General features: G+C 38.1%; 1 protein-coding gene across 4 annotated transcripts in view; it reads right to left on the reverse strand.

Moving 5' to 3' along the window:
• The window catches only part of EXOC6 (exocyst complex component 6), a gene marked incomplete at its 5' end in the record, with an annotated part of 206896 nt that overhangs the window by 27592 nt on the left and 155876 nt on the right, over positions 1–23428 (reverse strand). For all 4 annotated transcript variants that reach the window (XM_081236720.1, XM_081236719.1, XM_081236718.1 and 1 more), the window contains one exon: positions 9546–9619. In XM_081236720.1, the coding sequence (XP_081092846.1) occupies positions 9546–9619 (74 nt within the window). The remainder of the gene's footprint in view (positions 1–9545; positions 9620–23428) is intronic.

Here is a 23428-nt window from a genome sequence, read left to right on the forward strand (position 1 = left end):
TAGCTGGGGGACAACAGAAACCATTTTACTTGTATATTAGAAGCACATATCATTTATATTTCAAAGTCTTGTGTTTTATAACTATTTTACATTAAAATGCTATGAGAGGGACTTCCCTGGTGGTGCAGTGGTTAAGAATCCGCCTCCCAATGCAGAGGAGACGGGTTCAAGCCCTGGTCCAGGAAGATCCCACATGCTGCGGAGCAACTAAGCCCGTGCGCCACAACTACTGAGGTGCGCTCTAGAGCCCGCGAGCACAACTATTGAGCCTGTGTGCCAAAACTACTAAAGCCCGCACACCTAGACCCCATGCTCCGCAGCCAGAGAAGCCACCGCAATGAGAAACCCGTGCACCGCAACGAAGAGTAGCCCCCCGCAACTAGAGAAAGCCCACGTGCTCCAACAAAGACCCAATGCAGCCAAAAATAAAAATAAATAAATTTTATTTTAAAAAATGCTATGAGAGCCAATTCTTTTCAATAAATGGTGCTGGGTCAATTGCATAACCATGTGGAACAAAATCAATCTTGAACCTTACACCCCATACCATGCACAAAAATCAATTCCAGATGGATTGTAAACCTAAATATGAATGGTAAAACAATAAAACTTTTAGAAAAAAACATTTATAATTTCAGGGGAAGGCAAAGACTTCTTAAACTGGACATTAAAAAGAACTAATCATGAAGGAAAAAATGATAAATTGGATTTCATTAAAATTATGAGCTTTTATTCATCAAAAGCCACCACTAAGAGTGAACAGACCAGCCACAGAGCAGGAAAAGATACTTGCAATACACACATTTGACAAAGGAAGGACTCATATTCAGAATATACAAAGAACTTCTGGAAATCATTAAGAAGCAGACAATCCAATAGAAAAAAATGACGAAAAACCTGAAAAGTTTACTCACAAAGGAGGATATTCAAATAGACAATAAATAAATGAAAAGGAGTTCAATTTTATAAGTCATCAAGGAAACGCAGATTAAAACCACAATGTAAAACTATTGTATACTCCCTGGAATGGCTGAAAAGGAAGAGACAACTAATATCAAGTGATACCAAGGATGCAGAACAACAAGAACTCTTCTACACTGCTGGCTGAAGTACAAACTAGTATTCTTGCTTTGGAAAACGGCTTCACAGTGTCTACTAAAACTGATTATACACCTACCCCCCTGACTCAGCAATTCCACTCCTAGGTAAATACCTCAACAAAAATGGGTCTGTTCACCAAAAGACATGCAAAAGAATGTCATGTTAGCTCAATTTGTAACAATACAACTGGAATCAATTCATATGTCCATCAATAGTAGAATGTATAAATTATGGTATATTTATATAATGGTAGACTACACAGCAAAGGGAATGAATGAACCATAGCTACATGTAACAACATGGATAAATTTCACAAATATAATATTGAGCAAAAGAAGGCAGAACCAAAAAGTTAATATTGGGGTCAGGGGTGGTGGTGGTAGGTTGAACTGGGAGATTGGGATTGACATATATACAGTAATATGTATAAAATAGATAACTAATAAGAACCTGCTGTATAAAAAATAAATAAAATTAAATTAAAAAAGAAAGTTAATACTGCATGATTCCATGTATACAAAGTTCAAAATCAGACAAAATTTATCTGTGGTGTTAGAAGTAACAATAGTTGTCATCCTTTGAGAGGGAGAAGTGCAGTGAGGGGTAGGGGTCTCTTATGAGGTACTTACTGGTCAAGTTCTTTTTCTTGATCTGGGTGTTACAGAGATGTATTTACGTTGTCAAAAATCAGCAATAGTATGATTTGCCTAAATGTACGTTATATTTCAATAAAACATTTATTTGAAAAGTGCTATGAGATCCATATATATTTTGCACAATTCGAATTCTCTCTCAAATTCTCTAAATATAGTTCAGAGGAATGATCACTCCTCTTTTCCCTATTTTGCCTGAAATAAAATACTTGAAAACGGAATCTAATCGTAGATAAAGAAAAATTGTAATTTTTATGGCACAGGGTTGTAACAGGCAGAAGAAAATGGTATAGAAAAAGAAAATGGCTCATATATAAGCTAATAAGAACCACATATTTGATTTACACTACAAAGGCATACCTCTCTAAGGCTTTAGACTATATATTCCCAGATTTTTTTTTTTTTTTTTAGCCGTGCAGCATATGGGATCTTAGTTCCCCAACCAGGGATCGAACCTGCACCCCCTGCAGTGGAAGTGAGGACTCTTAACCACTGGTCCGCTAGGGAGGTCCCCTATTCCCAGATTTTTAAAAGGCTCTTCATATGACAAGGTATCCGATCACTCACTACCTTTGTAGTTCTCTCATGTGCTCTCCAATCTGTGAGCGTCCATATCATCATGCACAGTCTTAACAGCCCCAAAGCACAGTGGTCTAACCCAAATACCACACTTTCATTAGTGTAGTCTAAGAATTCCCAGCACGCTGTTGGTTCATTTGGAGTTAACTGAAATGACCAGGTCTTTTTCATAATATAAGTCAGATTTCCTACATCCTGTATTTTTAAAAATTTAATTAAAAAAATTAAATACAGCACTTAGTATTTTTCTTGCTAAATTTAACTTTTTTGGCTTTGGCTTATCACTCAAGACTACTGAGAGCACTTTGATTTTGTCTTCTCTCATCTTAGGTAACTTTTCTAGCTTTGTGTAATCTATACAAATAATTCATATTTCTTCTATGTATTTATCCAAGTCATCATTTAAAAAATATGTTGATCCCAAACTGTCAAAGACAGACATCTAGGGCTTCCCTGGTGGCGCAGTGGTTGAGAGTCCGCCTGCCGATGCAGGGGACACGGGTTCGTGCCCCAGTCCGGGAAGATCCCACATGCCGCAGAGCAGCTAGGCCCGTGAGCCATGGCCGCTGAGCCTGCGCGTCCGGAGCCTGTGCTCCACAACGGGAGAGGCCACAACAGTGAGAGGCCCGCGTACCGCAAAAAAAAAAAAAAAAAAAAAAGACAGACATCTAGAGGGTGCTGCCAGATTCTTGACTTAAAGCAGCATTTCCCGAAGTATATTTCATGTAATACAAGCCAAAATTAGTAAGGGATGTGTTCTGTGATGAGTTTAGGTTTACCACACCATTTCTCAGTCCTTACAATTCTAATGCACATGGTAAGTCTCTAAGAGGGAATTAGAGTACAAAGTGTTTCCCAAACTTAGCTGACTCGGAATCTTTTTTAAAGAAATCTTTTCTCATCTTGAGAAATCAGTGTTCCTGGAAAGACACTTCAGGAAAATATAGGGTGAAAAGATACATCAGCCAACATTCTTTAGGGAAGAAACTGTTTTATTAGCTTCAAACCTACCTAATTGCATTATCATCCAACCTACCTCAACCTCTCCATATTGTCTGAAGGATTATCAAGATACTGTCAAATGCTGCAATAATATCTTGCCAGTCTAATTTATCACAAAGTGAAATAGGACCAGGTAAAGAGGATTTAGTATTAGGATTATTAGTGAGCCATGGATGCTCAGTCTACTGTGAGAATTATGCTCAATAAGAAGCTATGAAAGTGAGAGATACATTTTTAAAGTTTCCCGCTAAATTGGCTACATTTTAAAAGTTTTGGTGATTAAAAACTAATCTTTAGTGGACTCTCCTGGTGGTGCAGTGGTTAAGAATCTGCCTGCCAATGGAGAGGACACGCGTTTCATCCCTGGTCCGGGAAGATCCCACATGCCGTGGAGCAGCTGAGCCTGTGTACCACAACCACTGAGCCTGCGCTCTAGTGCCCGAGAGCCACAACTACTGAAGCCCGCGTGCCCTGGAGCCCATGCTCCGCAGCGGGAGAAGCTACAACGGTGAGAAGCCTGCGCACTGCAACAAAGAGTAGCCCCTACTCACCACAGCTAGAGAAGGCCCGCACGCAGCAATGAAGACCCAATGCAGCCAAAAATAAATAAAATTTAAAAAACAAAACCAAAAAAACCTAACCTTTAGTTTCCTGGGAAATTCAGTTATGTGGGACACCTCACTTTCCAGTGATATTTACTGAAATCTTGCTATATATTAAGAACAAGTTATTTTTAAAAGTATCACTGAATACTATATATTATACAAAGTCTTATAATAAAAATAGTTTTAAAATTTTAAGGTTTTCATACATTGTCAAAAGAATTTTACATATTTTGAAATTCTTTTGAAATCCGTTTGAATACATTTAACAAAAGAGATGGTCTTTGTAAAAGAAAACAGATACAAGTAAACAGATACAAGTAAGTATACCAAAGTCCTTCACCATTTAGTGACTTCATTTCAGAACTGGGGGTAGAAGGTTGGTAGGCTTTACTTATAAAAAATGTACATACAGACAAATCATGTTCAAACGGCACGTTTAAAATTGAGTGAAGTAGTAGTATGCTCACATAATGCAGTACGAGTACTGCTAATCCTCCACATTGTCTATTGGGGCAGTAGGTCTTAAAATGTTGTTGAGATAACTGGCTTCCATTAGCAAGCATGTGATTGGCAGGATGATAAAGTCTTTTCACTCACAGGTCAGCTATTTCCTTTTCTTTAGAAGAGGGCAATTCTGATGATCCATCTTTTAGCTACAGTCTCTCATTGAGTCCCAATTCTCTTGCCTTCAGCTTTGATATGGTTCTAACTTTCCTCTTGTATCAGCTCATACTTGTCATCAACTCCTCTATTCAGAACAGCAAATATCAGGAGTTTGACCTCAGGGCAAAGTCCGGGTGGGCAGGTAAAATTTGACCACTAGACCTACTTCCTAATCTTTCATACCCAGCAATTCATGAAGCAGTATCAAATTCAAACTAAAAAACAGAAGCATGACCCCTTATAAGTACTATGAAAAGGGCTTTTTTGCCTTTCTAAGTATACTTGAAAAGAACTGTCAGCTGCCCTATTAAGACAGAAATGGATCACAGACCAGGAAAAAAAAAAAAAGGAAAAGTGTAGAAATTCAACTGAAATGTAAATAAAAGTGTTAGCACCCTCTTTATGTTTGGTGATATACTACTTCACAGAAAAGTGTTAAAATAATATGCTGCTAAGAAATATCTTTATGAAGTTAGGAACATAAAAACACTACTGAAACTTAAGGTATCCTTATTTAAATAATCACTGATACTGATAAAAAACATTACATCACCTCATATGAGATTAAAGTTGTCAAAATGAATTTTATTTTTGGCCAATTCCCATACTTGGCATTTCACCACTAAACTGTTTGTAAGTTAATTTGAAAAACAAATATAGGTGAAAAATAACTATCATTATCAAATTATTAAATCCAGGCCTCTCAAATCATAAAATTCAAGTTATATCACAGCGGTCCAGTAGCTGAAGACAAGAATTAGTTGCATTGGGACTTCCCTGGTGGCGCAGTGGTTAAGAATCCACCTGCCAGTGCAGGGGACACAGGTTTGAGCCCTGGTCCAGGAAGATCCCACATGCCGCAGAGCAACTAAGGCCATATGCCACAACTACTGAGCCTGAGCTCTGGAGTCCACGAGCCACAACTACTGAGCCCACGTGCCACAACTACTGAAGCCTGCGCACCTAGAGCCCATGCTCCGCAGCAAGAGAAGCCACTGCAATGAGAAGCCCACGCACTGCAATGAAGAGTAGCCCCTGCTCACTGCAACTACAGAAAGCCCACGCACAGCAACAAAGACCCAATGCAGCCAAAAATAAATTAATTAATTTAAAAAAAAAGAATTAGTTGCATCTTCTTGTTTATTTATTTATTTATTTATTATTTTTGGCTGTGTTGGGTCTTCACTGCTGCACACGGGCTTCAGTAGTTATGGCTCGTGGGCTCTAGAGCGCAGGCTCGGTAGTTGTGGCACACGGGCTTAGTTGCTCCGTGGCATGTGGGATCTTCCCGAACCAGGGCTGGAACCCGTGTCCCCTGCACTAGTAGGCGGGTTCTTAACCACTGCGCCACCACAGAAGTCCCTCTTCTTGTTTTAGAATACAAAAGTACAAGAAGAGAGCATAATTAAATTTTAACATTAATAATCAGAGAAAATAATTTTAAGACTCTTTTAAGACTAGAAAAATTAATATGACAAAAATTAGCTCATGGGGCTTCCCTGGTGGTGCAGTGGTTTAGAGTCTGCCTGCCGATGCAGGGGACACAGGTTCGTGCCCCGGTCTGGGAAGATCCCACATGCAGCGGAGCGGCTGGGCCCGTGAGCCATGGCCGCTGAGCCTGCGCGTCCGGAGCCTGTGCTCCGCAGGGGGAGGGGCCACAACAGTGAGAGGCCCTCGTACCGCAAAAAAAAAAAAAAAAAAAATTAGCTCATCAAAATTTTCTATCCACTACTCGCTTCCACTGTGTACTAACTACCATACTTTAAAACTATGTTTTATATTAACTAGTTATTTCTATATAAATCTTTTATTTTAACAGTTCCATATATGTGTCATAATAGATTTCAGAATTCTAAATGTTTCATAATAGACGTTTTTATTCACTTAAGTCTCTTAAAGAAATTACCTTGCAGTGGTTAAGTATCCATCTGCCAATGCAGGGGACATGGGTTCGAGCCCTGGTCTGGGAAGATCCCACATGCCACGGAGCCACTAAGCCCGTGCGCCACAACTACTGAGCCTGCATACCACAACTACTGAAGCCCATGTGCCTAGAGCCCATGCTTCACAACAAGAGAAGCCACTGCAATGAGAAGCCCGTGTGCTGCAACGAAGAGTAGCCCCCGCTCACCGCAACTAGAGAAAGCCCACGCGCAGCAACGAAGACCCAATGCAGCCATAAATAAATAAATAGATAGATAGATAGATAGATAGATAGATAAATAAATAAATATTTTAAAAAAAGAAGTTACCTTGATGAGGAAATGTCAATCAGGACTTAATGCCTCTAAGTGTACTACTTGATAAGTAAATCAACAAAAAAGATTTGAGATGTTTATTAATATTTATAAGTCTGCCTTCATAACAATTCCCTAGTGAGCTATATGCTTGTAAAGAGGATTTCTTTGCTGTCAAATGATGATTGTGTTTGAAGGAAGAAAGTACCTAGGATCAGAGTTTTAATCTGCTTTGAACTAACTACCTATCTGGACAAATCAAGGAACAGAATCTTTGCCAACAGCTTTATAAATTATGTGATCCTACAGCAACATGGATGGATCTAGAGAATATCATATGAAGTGAAGTAAGTCATAGAAAGACAAATATCATATGATATCACTCATTATGTGGAATCTAATTTTCAAAAAATGATACAAATGAACTTATTTACAAAACAGAAACAGACTTACAGATATCAAAAACAAACTTATGGTTACCAAAGGGGAAACGCTGGGGGAAGGGATAAATCAGGAGCTTGAGATAAACATACACACACTACTATATACAAGATAGATAACCAACAAGGACCTACTATATAGCACAGGGAACTCTACTCAATATTCTGTGATAATCTATATGAGAAAATAATCTGAAAAAGAATAAATATATTTGCATGTATAACTGAATCACTTTGCTGTACACCTGAAACTAACACAACATTGTAAATCAACTATACTCTAATAAAAAAATTTTTTTAATTATGTGATCCCATCTACAATCCTACAATGAGATTACAAGCTAGTTAACAGCATAAAAATTCATACAAAACTGAGAAAACAGCAAACAATAAATTTCAAATTTTCTGTGAACAGATTATTTGTATATAATGGGAGCTATCCTTGAATCACATATTCTTTGGATTGGAGATCATATTCATGTAAGTGGTCATAACCTAATTTGGAAATGAATATACCACCAAACCTGTTTCCAACTTGGTAAAGGACTCAGTTTTCTATATCATCTTATTAGGCGCAACAGGACAGCAACAGAGATAACTCCTTGTAAAGAAAATGGATCTACCTTCAATAGTAAGAATATCTTCTAATAAACTGAAATGGAAGTTCAGAATCCACTTTCTTCATTTTCTACTATCTTCCCCTTAACTTAGTAAAGCTAACCATCTGTAGATCTAGGTCACTCATAATAGTGTTTCTTGTTTGGCATAATACATGAGCACCAATTGTAAACAGAAATAAATATGAATACATTTTCATATTTATTTAGGTTATGAAAATATTTAGGTTATTTCATACTTAGGTTATGAAAATATTTCATAAATACTTTCAGTGCTTTACAGATTATAATTGGGAGACAGAACAGCTTTTTCAATTTTCTTCTAAACTTGACTTGAAATACCAGTTATTTCCACATGACTCACTGTCTTGTAAGTATTCCTAGCCAGTTTGTGGGTATTGTGCTTCTCTAAAGGATTGTTAAGTTCCATATGACTCACTGTCTTGTAAGTATTCCTAGCCAGTTTGTGGGTATTGTGCTTCTCTAAAGGATTGTTAAGCTCCATAAGGATGAAACTATCTCTTATATTACTTTTGTGTCTATTTCAACCATATCTCCTCTCTCCAAATAATCAATACTTAGCATTTCATAAATACTTATTGAACACTGGCTTGGAATTAGAAAAAGCAGCTCTGTGTTCAAACATTTATTAAAATCAGAGCTCTTTAACTGCTCACACTGGTCCTGTTCCAAACATCACTGTGGAAGAGTCTATTCATACCAATGGTGGAGCCCCATCTCCAGTTATCTCCATCCCTCAAAGGGGATGGGACCATTAATAGACTGATACCACAGTGACTTTCTTTTAATTCCATCTCCATTTGGTTCTTCTTGACAAGGGCAGCAGTCACGCCTGTTGTCAATCCTAGCACTCCTAAGCCCTCTAACTTGGATCTACCCCTCCTCCACACTCCTGTGCCTCTCAGCTTTATTAAGCTCCTTAATCCTATGATTAAGAAAGAAAAAGAAAAAGGAGGAGGAGGAAAGAGGAAGAAAGGAATAAGAAGCAAAATTATGAGAGAGATGGAAAAAGGTAATATGAAGAAAATAAAGAAAATGACAATAGAGAAGTTAAAGAGTAAACTGAATAGAAGAAATTTAAAAATCACATTTGTTATTATACTTAGAGTTATGTGACTAGAAAAGAATTACATAAATGTATAATTAATTACCTTTAAAAATTAGTTTTATCCTTCTTTCTGGAAGCATACAGAAAAACTATAGAAATAACATTCTTTACACTGACAACATTTTAAGCAAGGGGTTCCTTTCAAGGTTGTAATAATGTACGTTTAACTTGGGTCCTAAAACTAATGTTATACTACCAATTTTCATATACGACCATGAAATCATTAAGAAATAATTTAAGCTTCAAGTGTTACTAAACCAAAGTATAAAGTTTTAATTTATTCATGTGCTTTGCAAGTAATAACTAAGTTAAATATTCACCAATAAGAATGCCCCATGAAGTTGAGACACTGAATGGGTATAGGTTCAAAAGAAGGACCAAATACAGTTATCAAAGAAGCACTTTTCTAAAGAAAAGTGTTTTCAAGGCAAACAAGCATTCCTGTAGCATTAAAAAAAAAAAAAAAAAAAAGGTGAGAAGTAGAAACCAATAAATGAGAAGTACATTATTACATCTTACTTGTCTGAGGTCAATGAATGCTAGCTGCAGAGTATCCCCTTGGAATCCTGGCACGGGCTCAGAGCTGGCAAACACTATTTAAAAAAAAAAGAATAAAAACAAGATTGCAAAATATACAAGGGTTTAACCACTAAATTAATTTCTACTCATTACAAATGTATTATAATATTTACAAGTAATCATTTCAAATGAAGACTATTTATAACCTTCAATTTTCACCACTGAGGATGTTCTCCACACCCATTACCACAAATATTTTAATAATTTTAAACTTCCAATCTGCCATTTAATTACTCTAATCCTTAATTACAATAAATTTTAAATGGTTATCCATTTAACTTTTGTAAAAGTTCAAGGGTAGTAATATACTTCAATCAAGAAAAGTTTTCTGACTCTTTTTAGCCTTAAGTGAATGATTATAGAAGCATTTTGAAACTATACCAATTGCACGGTTGTCAACATATTTCAAAACATCTGCTTTGTTACAGAATTTGCTCTACACAAATCCTACTCTAGCTAACAGCGATAATAGGCAGCCATGTAAGAAGTCAGTTTTACATGCAGTTTTACATTTTACAGCAGGTAAAATGTTCAAAGTAGCAAAATGAGGATGATGCAGGAATGCCTGTTCATTTATTTTAAATAATTTTTTTCCATAAAGGAATCCCACCTCTTTAAAAACTAAGAGACATCTTAAGACAAAATAGATTTCTTAAGACAGATTTCTTAATATCTTTAGAAGAAAAATATTTTGAAAGATATTTTTCAACAAATTTTTTTTTTTGGCCACACCGCACGGCTTGCAGGATCTTCGTTCCTCAACCAGGGATTAAAGCAGGGCCACCACAGTGAAAGCGCCTATCCTAACCACTGGACCACCAGGGAATCCCTTTCAACAACTTTTTTGTACTTACAAAAAGTTAATACTAGTAACATAGCTTTGTTTAGTTAGTTGAAGACAATCTCAATACTAGTTATTTTGAAAACAAAAGACTTGTGGCTCATAAAAAAGACCCTATCATTTTACACACATGCTTCTCTGGTAAGAATATGAACGCTTGCCACCACTCTCCTTCCCCATTAATATCTGAGTTTTCTTAGAGAGTATTATGGATTTTCCATTTGTGAATTTATCTGAGCCAGTATTTTAGAAACCGCTTACATTGTTAGCCTATATAGATCTTGGAATAACAAATATAATTCTTAACTTTAGTATATTCTTGTGAAATATAGTTTAGAAAGGCTCAAAAATCAACATCTAAAAACAATAAATACATGAAAGCCTAGCACAGCGTAATTTATTTGGCATTTTTGGAGAATGAAGAATTCAAATTAAGTTTTTCTGTTGATGTTGTTTTTAAGTTAATTATAATTTTTGCTTTAAGCATCAAAACTTTTTTTCATCGTAGGCATTTTTTGATAAAGTTTTAAACTGCATCATAATACTTTCCCTGTCTTTTTTTTTTTAGAATACTAAACACTATATAAACTTTTCTTAATTCTCTTCATTGATAACCATTAAGAACACTTTTTATTCTATACAATACAATAAATTCCCAGGGCTGCTATGGTATTAACAGCTGTTTTCTATTACATTAAATAGCTCAGAATGCTGTGTTGTTTGAGTTCTCGTGTCTATCTTTTATAATTTTTCTGCCTTCCCTCTTACAGTTTTAACATAAATTCTTACTCCCTCCTCTCTCACTTATCTCTTATTTTGTTATCTTTAATCTCCTTGAGCAGGTAAGTAAGCTAATCAATTACTAGAGTAGTATCTAAAGTAAGAGAAAATACAGCCTGAGCATGGGCCTCTCCCACAAGTAAGGTGAATGAGTTTATATATGCCTTTGAGTATATGTACCTTTCAGTTACTCAGAGTTATACCATTTTCCTCCTTACTTCTTGGTTCTCTGCTGGGTACTAAGTAGCTATGGCCATTAGATACGTGACTACATTCACCTTTCTCAGGCCCCCTATTTCCAGAAAACTAAGATTCATTCAGCAAATCTAACCATACTTTTCATTGTTTACTATACTCTACTCACATCACTGTCTTTTCATACAATGAGAAGTAGAATACTTTCATACTGTGGCAACTCCATCACCCCCTACCATTGCCCAGATAACTGAATTGCCTCTTTTTAGTAACATGAGATCTTAATTGAAAAATAACAAGTAAAATTCTAATAGCTTATTAAAAGAAAAGATTTTTTTTTAATCTAAAAAGTACTTTTCTTAAGACCATCCAGCATATCATTGGCTTTCGTGGCAAGTCTCAGGCTACTGTTTCCAAGTAACAATTAACTATGAATCCCCTAATGGTCTCTAATCAAGGCTGTATATGTTAGCTCAGCTTCTACCATCACCACATATACATACACATATAAAGACTTCCTATAATACAGAGAGACTTACTTTATATATCAGGCATAAAAATCAGCTCAATTTCAATTATACTTCGATTATTATGCACTTAATCTTCCAGAATTTTTCTACACTGAAAATAATCTGTCATTTTTCTTCTCTCTCAGTTCCTATTTAAGATACTACAGTTTAATAAGCCCCATTGCTTGGCATTAATCCAAAGAGCTTAGAGTCAAAATTATAATAGTACCATAAATTTATATAACACTTTATAGCTTACAAAGCACTTTCTCACATACCATCTTCTTTAATCGTCATATAATTTATCTTAGTAAACAGGGCATGCAGATGATGGATCACAAAATCTTGCAGCTAGAAGAGACACCCCCCTTTGAAATATCTCCAACAGTCCTCTGAAGCCTCCGTTTAAAACTCACCGAGTTCTTCATTTTATAGGGCAGAAAAATTAAAATTGAAGTGATTTGCCCAGGTCACATAGCTGATTTAGATTTCCTGACATTCAATTCATTGATCCAGAACCTGATTAAGTATTCAGCCTCTCATCTTTTATGCCATCTCTTCTAAGAACCTAACCAATATGGAAGTGAAATTCACTAGTTTATAGCTCTCCGGTCTTTTCTCAAATATTTTTTAGGGATAGGAGGCTTCATATTTTTTCCTTTACTTCTTTAAAACTCAAATGCAGTCAATCCTGTTGGTTTTATCCTCTACAATATCTTCAGTCTGAATCTGTCTCTACCTCAGTTCAAGCTATCATCATTTCTTGCTTGCATTACTAAAATACATTCTTATCTGGTCTCTCTGCTTATTGTGTGCCACCTTTCCATCTACTTCTCCCAGTAAGATGTAAATGTGATTTATGCCACTTCACAGTTTAACACCTTTCAATGGTTCCCCATCACCTTCACAATAAAGTAGGACAAGTAAGATCCTTTATAACCCGGCCTTTGCCTATCTCTCTAGCCTCATCTCTTACAACCTTCCTAGGGGCACCTTAAACTCCTTCCATTCCAAACCATCTGCACTTCCTTGTATATACCACAGTCTCTTACCGAGTACCTTTGATCCTTCTGCCTGGAGCATCCTTCCCCTTCTTTTCCACTGGGTAACTCTTACTTATCCTTCCATTCAATCTACATCTTCCGTGGAAGACTTCCATTACCCTGCAGCCTGGGTTAGGTCCCTCCTCTGTGATCTCCCTGAAACTTCTGCACACAGCCTAACTATACTACCCATTTTGCTATCTTATAATTGTTTATCGGTCTGGGTTTTCCCACAGACCATGAACTCCCTGAGGGTAGGAAATATACTTCCATTTTTATATCCCAATCACCTAGTATAAAGCCTGATACATAATGAGTAGGCAATAAAAGTTCCTTAAGTGAATGAAGGAAAACTGAACAAATAAACTCTAAGGGGATGCCATCCAATCCTGGTAATTGATATGTTCTCCAGCTTATTGATTAGATCTAGAATGATGTTGTCCAACAGAACTTTCTCCAGTAATAGAAATATTCTATATCTGAGCTGAACTGAATTCTTAGTTTTATTTAATTTTAATTGAATAGTCGCATATGACTACTAGACAGTGTAAATCTAGAACATTCTGTGCATATTTAGTGTATTTATTTCAAAATAACTGAGTGTGGGTAAGAATACTCCAAATGTTTCCTTCAGCCGAAACTAAATTGTGAGTTCTCACAGGAAATAGAGATTTTTTTTTTCTTTAACCTTTACATACTCTGTGCCTGGTGTACAAGAGATATTCAGTAAATGCGCTGAATGAATAAATAATAATACAAATAATTAATTTATACTAATATGGTCCCAATAATTCTAGAGGTAGATTTCCATCTGAACTTTTTAAAGAATTGATGACTGATTTTTGGAATAGCTTTAAGTTTGTCTTCAGATTCCTTCTTGGCTCAAGCAGATTCTCAATTTTATATATTTGTCATATTTTGGGGCTTCTTTGTTCTCCACCCTTGGGCCAACTTTTTATTATTTTTATTTAATATCACCTACTTCTTAATATGATATCTTTGTCATTTAGTCATGCCATTAAGGAAAGTTTTTTGTTTTTTTGTTTTTTCCAGTACACGGGCCTCTCACTGTTGTGGCCTCTCCCGTTGAGGAGCACAGGCTCCGGACGCACAGGCTCAGAGGCCATGGGTCACGGGCCTAGCCACTCCGCGGCATGTGGGATCTTCCTGGACCGGGGCACAAACTCGTGTCCCCTGCATCAGCAGGCGGACTCTCAACCACTGCGCCACCGGGGAAGCCCAAAGATAGTTTTTAAAAACACACATTGATCTTGGTCTTTCAATAAGATATTTAAAAATAGTTTCCAGGGCTTCCTGGTGGCGCAGTGGTTAAGAGTCCGCCTGCCAGTGCAGGGGACACAGGTTCAAGCCCTGGTCCAGGAAGATCCCACATGCTGTGGAACAACTAGGGCTTTGCGCCACAACTACTGAGCCTGCGCTCAAGAGCCCACGAGCCACACCTACTGAGCCCACGTGCTGCAACTACTGAAGCCTGTGCCCCTAGAGCCCACACTCCACAACAAGAGAAGCCACCGCCAAAGTTACCCACCGGATTCTTAACCACTGCGCCACCAGGGAAGCCCTGACCATTTCTTTTTTAAAATAAAATAGCTTCATGATATATTCATTTATTCTTTTTTTGCTAGAATATGGAACTTAATAATAATGATTCCAAGTTTAGAAATACTCTAAAGTAGCATTAGACGGACTTCCCTGATGGCGCAGTGGTCAAGAATCTGCCTGCCAATGCAGTGGACACGGGTTCGAGCCCTGGTCCAGGAAGATCCCACATGCTGTGGAACAACTAGGGCTTTGCGCCACAACTACTGAGCCTGCGCTCAAGAGCCCACGAGCCACACCTACTGAGCCCACGTGCTGCAACTACTGAAGCCCGCACACCTAGAGCCCGTTCTGCGCAACGAGAAGCCACCACAATAAGAAGCCTGTGCACTGCAACGAAGAGTAGCCCCCGCTCACTGCAACTAGAGAAAGCCCACATGCAGCAACAAAGACCCAATACAGCCCCCAAAATAATTATTTAATTAATTAAAATGTAAATTTAAAAAAATTTTAAAAATTAAAAACAAATAAAATAACATTAGAGAGGGAGGTAGAGGGGAAGGTGTCACCTTATTGGGAAGGTAAATTTTTGCTGTATCAGTCTAACTGAGAAGAAAATACAATTGAATTAATTTAGATAAAACAAAGTAAAAATTAATACATACTGTTGAAGCTGTGATTATAATGGCAAAAAAAAACCCTTACAAATTGGCAATCTATGACGTTTTAAGAGAACAGAGTATCTATAGGCAAAAACATGAATTATTTGTAAATCTAACAAAACTTTAAGCAGGAAAATATGCCCTTCCTGCCCTCAGGATCTATGCACAGATGTACAGGATTGGTATGGGGGGAACAAAGATGGCTAAGAAGTCAGGCTATAAGTATTTACCCTGGCATGAAAATATAAACCTCTGAAATTAAATGCAGAGGGAATAAGTCCTTGAACAATCCTGTCCTAGGCAGACCGTTATTTTTACTGTAAGGTGGATTATTTGGAAAACATTTACACAGGGTAGGAAGAATTGGGAAGTGGAAGAAAAAGTGCCCATGGAATCAGAAGAGTAAATAGATCAAAAGATTGAAAAAGAGGGTGAGGAGGCTAGGCTAAATAAACTCTCAAGACTGCTTGTGGATGACAAGGCAAGGACATATAAAATGGAATAATTTCATAACTAAATAAATGACTGACTGTAAATAAAAACAGTCTGCATATTGAAAAGATTTCTCATAATTCCATTTCTTACTAGATCTGAAGATTTAAATTGGCTAGTTAGAACCCAAATTTTGGCTCGGCAACGTATTCTATGTGGACCAGATGTGTCACTAGAAGCGATGACGAAGAGCACCATCTAGTGGTTTTTCTGGTGGTAAAGAACTCATGACTGGGAGTCAGGGGTCTTGTTAGAATTCTTGACTGTTAAATTCTGTTACGTGTGGTTGGTAGCAGTGGAATGCAAGCCTCTAGAACCAACTGCCCCTCTACATTCATCACCCCACTCTTATATAAGGTAGTATCTATTCCTCTCCCTTTCTTGGAAAAGGAGCAAAGCAGCCTAAATTTGATACCCTAAATGCCATTAAAACCAGGAACAAACTCAAGTAGGCAAATAATAAAAGAGCATCCAGCTTACTTAAAAAAAAATAAAAGACAAATATCCTCTCATACCATCGACATGATTTTGCCTGAAACCTTTTATTTTGGGGTACGGACCTTTTTCAAGGCTAGAATTAGAGGCCCTGGGGTCATAGCCATATACATACAAAAAAATCTATAGAGACTTTCTTTTTTTTTTTTTTTTTTTGAGGTGGGCTAAGCCTTTATCCAATTGCAAAAAGACCAAGGCCTTCAAACCTAGAGATTCACCTATTTCTCAATAAATCATCATTGAAAAAGGTACCAGTGCTCTTCAACCTGGAGCTTTTTTAGTGCTTATGAATTTAGGATGTTAGAGTCGTAAGAGTTAATAACCTCAGTTAGGTATTTGTGTAGAATATATGAAAAAGTACATTCTAGACCTATTCTGGGTACCTCAAATCCTTCTGATTGCCTGATGCTTTGGAAATGTTATTTTGTTAGGGATGTGAAGGATTTCTGAGATACCTTTATAGGAACTTAAGAAGACACTTTTATTTTTTCCTCTATACTGTTGCATTTGTAAGGTGCCTTCTGTTGCGACCCAATATATGAGGTGTTTAATAAAACAAAAGCACATACACAGATTTAGAACATCAGCTTTATGCCAAGCTTGGCAAATGCTCCTCCAAGAAGTGATTTCTCTTGAACTTATACAAAATCTGTAACAGGATTAAAGGTTCAATGTAGCTTTGCGGGGGGGGGGGGGGCCTACGTTTGCAATTCCGAATGGAATGCCTTCCTGACTTCTCCAACCACACAGTTATAGTAGTATTATTGGTTACGGTCAAGTTAACCAAAAATCTCTACTTTATTCATGCATAAGCCCTACCTAATATTCTCAATCAATACAACTTTTTATCTAAATTAGGTCTGCTTCTTATACTCTGTCATAGTACCATCTACTTTTCTAGAATTTAACAACTTACAATCATATTTATTAGTGCAGTCATATAACGAATGCCTCCCCACTGGGCCTAAACCCCAAGAGGGTTAGGGGCTTTTTCTGTTTTGTTTACCACTGTATCCCCTAAATGCGAAGGACTTGGTAGATATGAAGGAATTAATTAATGCATGACTCTAAAGTACCATACTCTTCTTCGCCTTAAATTTTACTACTTCTGGAACTTCCCTAGTGGCGCAGTGGTTAAGAATCTGCCTGCCAATGCAGGAGACACAGGTTCGATCCCCGGTCCGGCAAGATCCCACATGCCACGGAGCAACTAAGCCCGTGCACCACAACTACTGAGCTGACATGCCACAACTACTGACGCCTGCGCGCCTAGAGCCTGTGCTCCACAACAAGAGAAGCCACCGCAATGAGAAGCCCACACACCACAATGAAGAGTAGGCCCTGCTCACCGCAACTAGAGAAAGCCCACGTGCAGCAATGAAGACCCAATGCAACCAAAAATAAATAAAATAAACTTATAAAAATAAAAATAAACATAGTCATCAAATATGTGAAGAATTTTTATAAATGATCAGTTATATCTATATCAAGAAGTTGAATGGTCTCAAAGAAAATTACAGCAGCATCAATTGGCCTTAACCTTTTTTAAAAAAAAGAGGCCGCATTTTATGTATGTATGTATGTATGCATGCATGTATGTATGGCTGCGCCACGAGGCATGCAGGAGCTTAGTTCCCCCTGACCAAGGATCGAACCCGTGCCCCCTGCAGTGGAAGTGTGGAGTCTTAACCACTGGACCTGCCAGGAAAGTTCCTAGCCTTAACTTTTTGATAACAAAGTTAGGAGAACTCTAGAAAAGCAAATGTAGATTATAGAGACTTCCTGATTTGTTAATTTGTTCATTTATGCAACATATACTCTATGAGCATAGCATTCTGCATTGGGTGCGGACAATTATAAATTCTATGTTGAATTTAATTTAACTATGTATCCTAGATAATTAAATCTCTTCTCTTTCCTCTCTCCTCTTCACCTTCCTCTCCTTTTCTCTTTCTTTTTTTCCCTCTTCATACCACCCACCCCAACCATGGGATGTATTCTCGGGTCTCTTCTACTATGTGAGTCTCTGACTCTAACCACCTAAATCATATAAAATTTACTCATTCACTAATTTTATGTATTCCCTCCTCCTCCTTTCAAAATGTCTGAAATCCATCATCTTCTCTTCATTCCCACTGCCCAAAGTCAAGCTCTTTCTATCCTTCACAGGAAAAAGTTGAATAGTCTTTTAACAGGTCTTCCTACTTGTAGTACCTCTCTCATTTCAGTTCAATTTCCACATGACACAGAGTTAACTTTCTATAATATAGACTTCATCATGTCATGGTCCTGATTAAAAAGCTTCAATGGATCTCTATTGCTTATTAAATAAAGTCCAAGCATTCAGAAGTCTAACTTTTCTCAGCCATATCTTTCAATACTTTCAATCATGCATCTTGTAGTCTAGCTATACAAGACCGTATGAAGATTCCCTAAGCATTCTCTCATCACAGCACTTTTGCCTATGCCATTCCCTCTGCTCAGAATGCTCTTCCTTGCTTTTGATGAAACCTGACTCATCCTTTAAGACTCAAATTTCACTTCTATGACAGTCAATCTTTTCAACCCCATGGCATGTAGGATTAATTGCTCCTTCTCTACAAGTGATACATACTTCTATAAAGAATTTATGGGGCTTCCCTAGTGGCGCAGTGGTTGAGAATCTGCCTGCCAATGCAGGGGACACGGGTTCGAGCCCTGGTCTGGGAGGATCCTACATGCCGCGGAGCAACTAGGCCCGTGAGCCACAACTACTGAGCCTGCGCGTCTGGAGCTTGTGCTCCGCAACAAGAGAGGCTGCAACAGTGAGAGGCCCGCGCACCGCGATGAAGAGTGGTCCCCACTTGCCACAACTAGAGAAAGCCCTTGCACAGAAATGAAGACCCAACACAGCAAAAATAAATAAATTAATTTAAAAAAGAAAGCTGTTGTATGTAGAAAACTTAAAAAAGAATTTATGTTCTATTACAGTTATTTACATGTCTGTTTCCTCCCCATCTAGTATGTGAGATCTTTGCACCTGATTCATCTTTGATTTCCCAGTAATAACAGGTAGTAGGTTCCCATTAAACATCTGAATAAATGAATCTTCCCTACAAATCAGTTGACTCTACATGGAAAAAATTCAGTTACAGACTGAAATTTGAGCTCAAGCCAATTTAACTCATAAGTATGCGTGTCACAAGGAATACCAACGAAAAGGGCACACACTGTTTGAAAAAATAAGTGAGTATATAGATGGATCAGTGCTAATTCTTTCACTACCAGAAAAAACAAAAACAAAAACTAAAAGCACATGGCTGAATGATATGAGAAACTGAATTATTCGTAACTTTCTACCTCCCCAACTTCAGCTGGTTGTGCTATTTGTTTCTACCTGCAGACTGACATTTTAAGGCCTAGGAAATATATGCATAATGTTTTTACAAAGTAATGAGGATGGAAAAATCATCAAACCAAATTATAAAATTTAATTCAGAATAAAGGCCATTCTTGATGCTTATATTTGATGTTAACCTCTTATTGCTTAAATTCTTTGACTTAAGCTTTTCTTGAGTTACCCAAGATCTTTGGTCGTTTATGGTATCTAGTTCCTGATCTCTGCTATCTAACTTCCTTGGACTCTGGATTTCTTACTAGTGTAAAACAGACTAGTAGGATTTTATGTTAATCCCACAAACCAGTCACAGACTTTTTTTTTTTTGGCTGCGTTGGATCTTTGTTTGCTGCACAGGGGCTTTCTCTAGTTGAGGCGAACGGGGGCTACTCTTCGCTGCAGTGTGCGTGCTTCTCATTGCAGTGGCCTCTCTTGTTGAGGAGTATGGGCCCTAGGTGTGCAGGCTTCAGTAGTTGTGGCACATGGGCTCAGCAGGTGTGGCTCGCGGGATCTAGAGCACAGGCTCAGTAGTTGTGGCACACGGGCTTACTTGCTCCACGGCATGTGGGATCTTCCCGGACCAGGGCTTGAACCTGTGTCCCCTGCACTGGCAGGCGGATTCTTAACCACTGGGTTACAAGTATAAGTGCCACCAGGGAAGTCCCTGGTCACAGACTTTTAAGTAATAGTTTCTAAGCCTCTTGAAGGGAAAGTAATTACTATGAATCAATATGGGTTTATGAAGAATCAGAGTAGTAACATTTTCTTCTTTGAAAAACTAATTAGACTGGTAGATGAGGAAAATTCAATGGCCATTATTATCCCTATATACCAGCAAGGCATCTGGCAAAGTTGCTCATAACTTTGAGCTATGATTTAGATTCAAAAATATGAGTTAGATTCAACTAGGGAATTAGCAACTGGCTGAAGAAATCTAAAGATACCCAAGATTTTGAATAATGGATCTAAGTCAATATGAACAGATAGACCCATGTAATGTTGTGGTTCTCAAACTTTACTGTGCATCAGTATCACCTGAAAGGCCTACTCAAAAAGAAATTGCTATGTCCTGTGCCCAGAATTCACAATTCAGCAGGTGGGGTTCAAGAATTCACATTGCTGGGACTTCCCTGGTGGTACAGTGGTGAAGAATCCACCTTCCAGTGCAAGGGACGCGGGTTTGATCCCTGGTCAGGGAACTAAGATCCCATGCGCCACGGGGCAATTAAGCCCGCGCACGTGCACCACGACTACTGAACTTGCGCACATCAATGAGGGAGCCTGAGTGCCGCAAACTACAGAGCCCACGTGCTCTGGAGCCCGTGCGCCACAACTAGAGAAGAGAAAACCCACATGCCACAACTAGAGAGAAGCCCATGTGCCACAAACGAAAGATCCTGCATGTTGCAACTAAGACCCAATGCAGCTAAAAAAAATAAAGAAAATAAAGAAATAAAATAAAATAAAAAAAGAATTCACACTGCTAACAAGTTCCCAGATGATACTGCTGCTGCTCATCTGGGAACCATGTTTTGAGAATCACTGATGTACTTTATATCAGGATACAGATATCAGGTTTTGTTCAACATTTTGCTAATGACCTTGTTAAATAAAAGCATGATTACAAATCTGCAGATGATATTAAATTTTGATATAAAAAGATCTCAATAGGCTAGCTGTGGGACAAATCTTTTTTTTTTTTTTTTTTTTATAGTTCAGAGTACAGACACCCCCTTAATTAATTAATTTATTTTTTTGCTGTGTTGGGTCTTCGTTTCTGTGCAAGGGCTTTCTCTAGTTGTGGCAAGTGGGGGCCACTCTTCATCACGGTGCGCGGGCCTCTCACTATCGCGGCCTCTCTTGTTGCAGAGCACAGGCTCCAGACGCGCAGGCTCAGTAGTTGTGGCTCACGGGCCTAGTCGCTCCGCGGCATATGGGATCCTCCCAGACCAGGGCTCGAACCCATGTCCCCTGCATTAGCAGGCAGATTCTCAACCACTGCGCCACCAGGGAAGCCCCGGGACAAATCTTAAAATAAAATTTAATAGGGATAATCTTAAAATCCTAAAACAAAAACTAATCATCCAAGTATAAGAAAAACAAAGCTCGACAATCACACACAAAAGAAGAGAAAGATAAAGAGATTTTAGAACGCTACAGCTTCAATGATTCGAGAGTATACTCTGGTAACCAAAAAAGGTAATAAGAGTTTGGATTTTACTAATAAAGTACAAAATATGGAACAATGTATTTGATAGTCCAACTACATATTATACTGGTTCCCCCACACCTGGGTATCTCTGTATTCAACTTCGGGTGTCAGACATTAAACAGAAGGCAGTCAAACCAGTTTGTTCAAAGAAGAGCTTTGGACCTAAAATCATTATCACATGAGAACAGTAAGAGGAATTGTTTATCTCTGGCCTCCAGAAGATTCAGAAAGATATGAGAGCAGTTTTCATATAATTGGCTTGTGGATGAAGACTCGGTTTTCTCTATATGACCCTAAGCGGAACTGCCACCTGTGGTTATCAGACTGCTTACTATACACAGGTACCCAGCTGAGGAGAGGAGTGGGGAGGGAACAGGGGCTGAAATCTAGCTCACTTGATAAGTCATGTGCCTTGGTGGGGATGTCCAGCTGGAAAAGGGGTAAACTTTTTCTAATTCATAGAAAGGGGACAACACTGGAGGACTTTTTCCCTTCAGTGGGAATATCTTTTCTAATTTGCACAAAGGCACAATATGGACTAGTGGTCACTCTAGCCCTAAGGCAGAACTAGGTCCATTAGGAGAAGTTTAGAGAAAACAACTGCAACTCAATGTGAGAAACTGACAGAGTAATATATTAAATGCAAACTCATTTCCTGAAGAGTAGTTAATCTCCCTAATTAAATGTTCAAAGAATAGCTGGACAACTACTTGACCGGGTTATTTTAGAGTGTGTTTCAAGGTAGAGCAGTATGTGAGTATGTACTACTAGGTGGGTGGTGAAACTCAATGATCTTTTAGTTTCTAGGATTCTACATCTGAACTATCTGCCTATTTTCTCCATATCCCAGTTGATTCTAAAGGCATCCAGATTCCTTCTCTTCACAAATTTACCATACATTCTAGCCTTCCTCTTACCTAGCCAAATTCCTCTTCCTGTCTCCCTTTCTTCTCCTTTCCCTGCCCCAATATGTAGAAAGCATACACACGGCATTAATACTGAAAATAAACCTTGTATTTAAAAAAATTGCTTTCTTCCAGATTAAAAAACAAACAAACAAAAACACTACTTAAAATAGGGATGAAGGGAATTCCCTGGTGGTCCAGAGGTTAGGACTCCATGCTTCCTTTACAGGGGGCACAGGTTCGATCCCTGGTCAGGGAACTAAGACCCTGAAAGCTGTGTGGAGCGGCCAAAAAAAAAAAGGGGGATGAAAACTAAAATTCCTTTGAACATATTATTAGAGAAAGCTAAGTTTCATTTTTAAATGATTTATATATCAATCACTAAAAGTCATGAGTTGGGGAGTAGATAATTCTTTTGCACCAGGAAGAGAGTGGAATAGATATGAAAAATGTAATGTCAGGGAATTCCCTGGTGGTCCAGTGGTGAGGACTCTGAGCTTCCAATGCCGGGGGCCTGGGTTTGATCCTTGGTTGGGTAACTAAGATCCCACAAGCCTCGTGGTGTGGCCAGTGGGGGGAAAAAAATGTAATGTCAATTTTTATTTGTTCAGTGAGTACTGAATGCGTGATCCTGTATTAAGTAATGATTAAGTAATATTTGATAAAAATCAAGGAGCAGAGCCAACCACAGCCATAATCTTATAGGAATCTGAGTTATCTTCTGTGGTTTGTCTTTGAGTCCTGGTTTCCCCC

Source organism: Mesoplodon bidens, assembly GCF_964165515.1.
Source record: "Mesoplodon bidens genome assembly, chromosome: 1".
NCBI lineage: Eukaryota > Metazoa > Chordata > Mammalia > Artiodactyla > Ziphiidae > Mesoplodon > Mesoplodon bidens.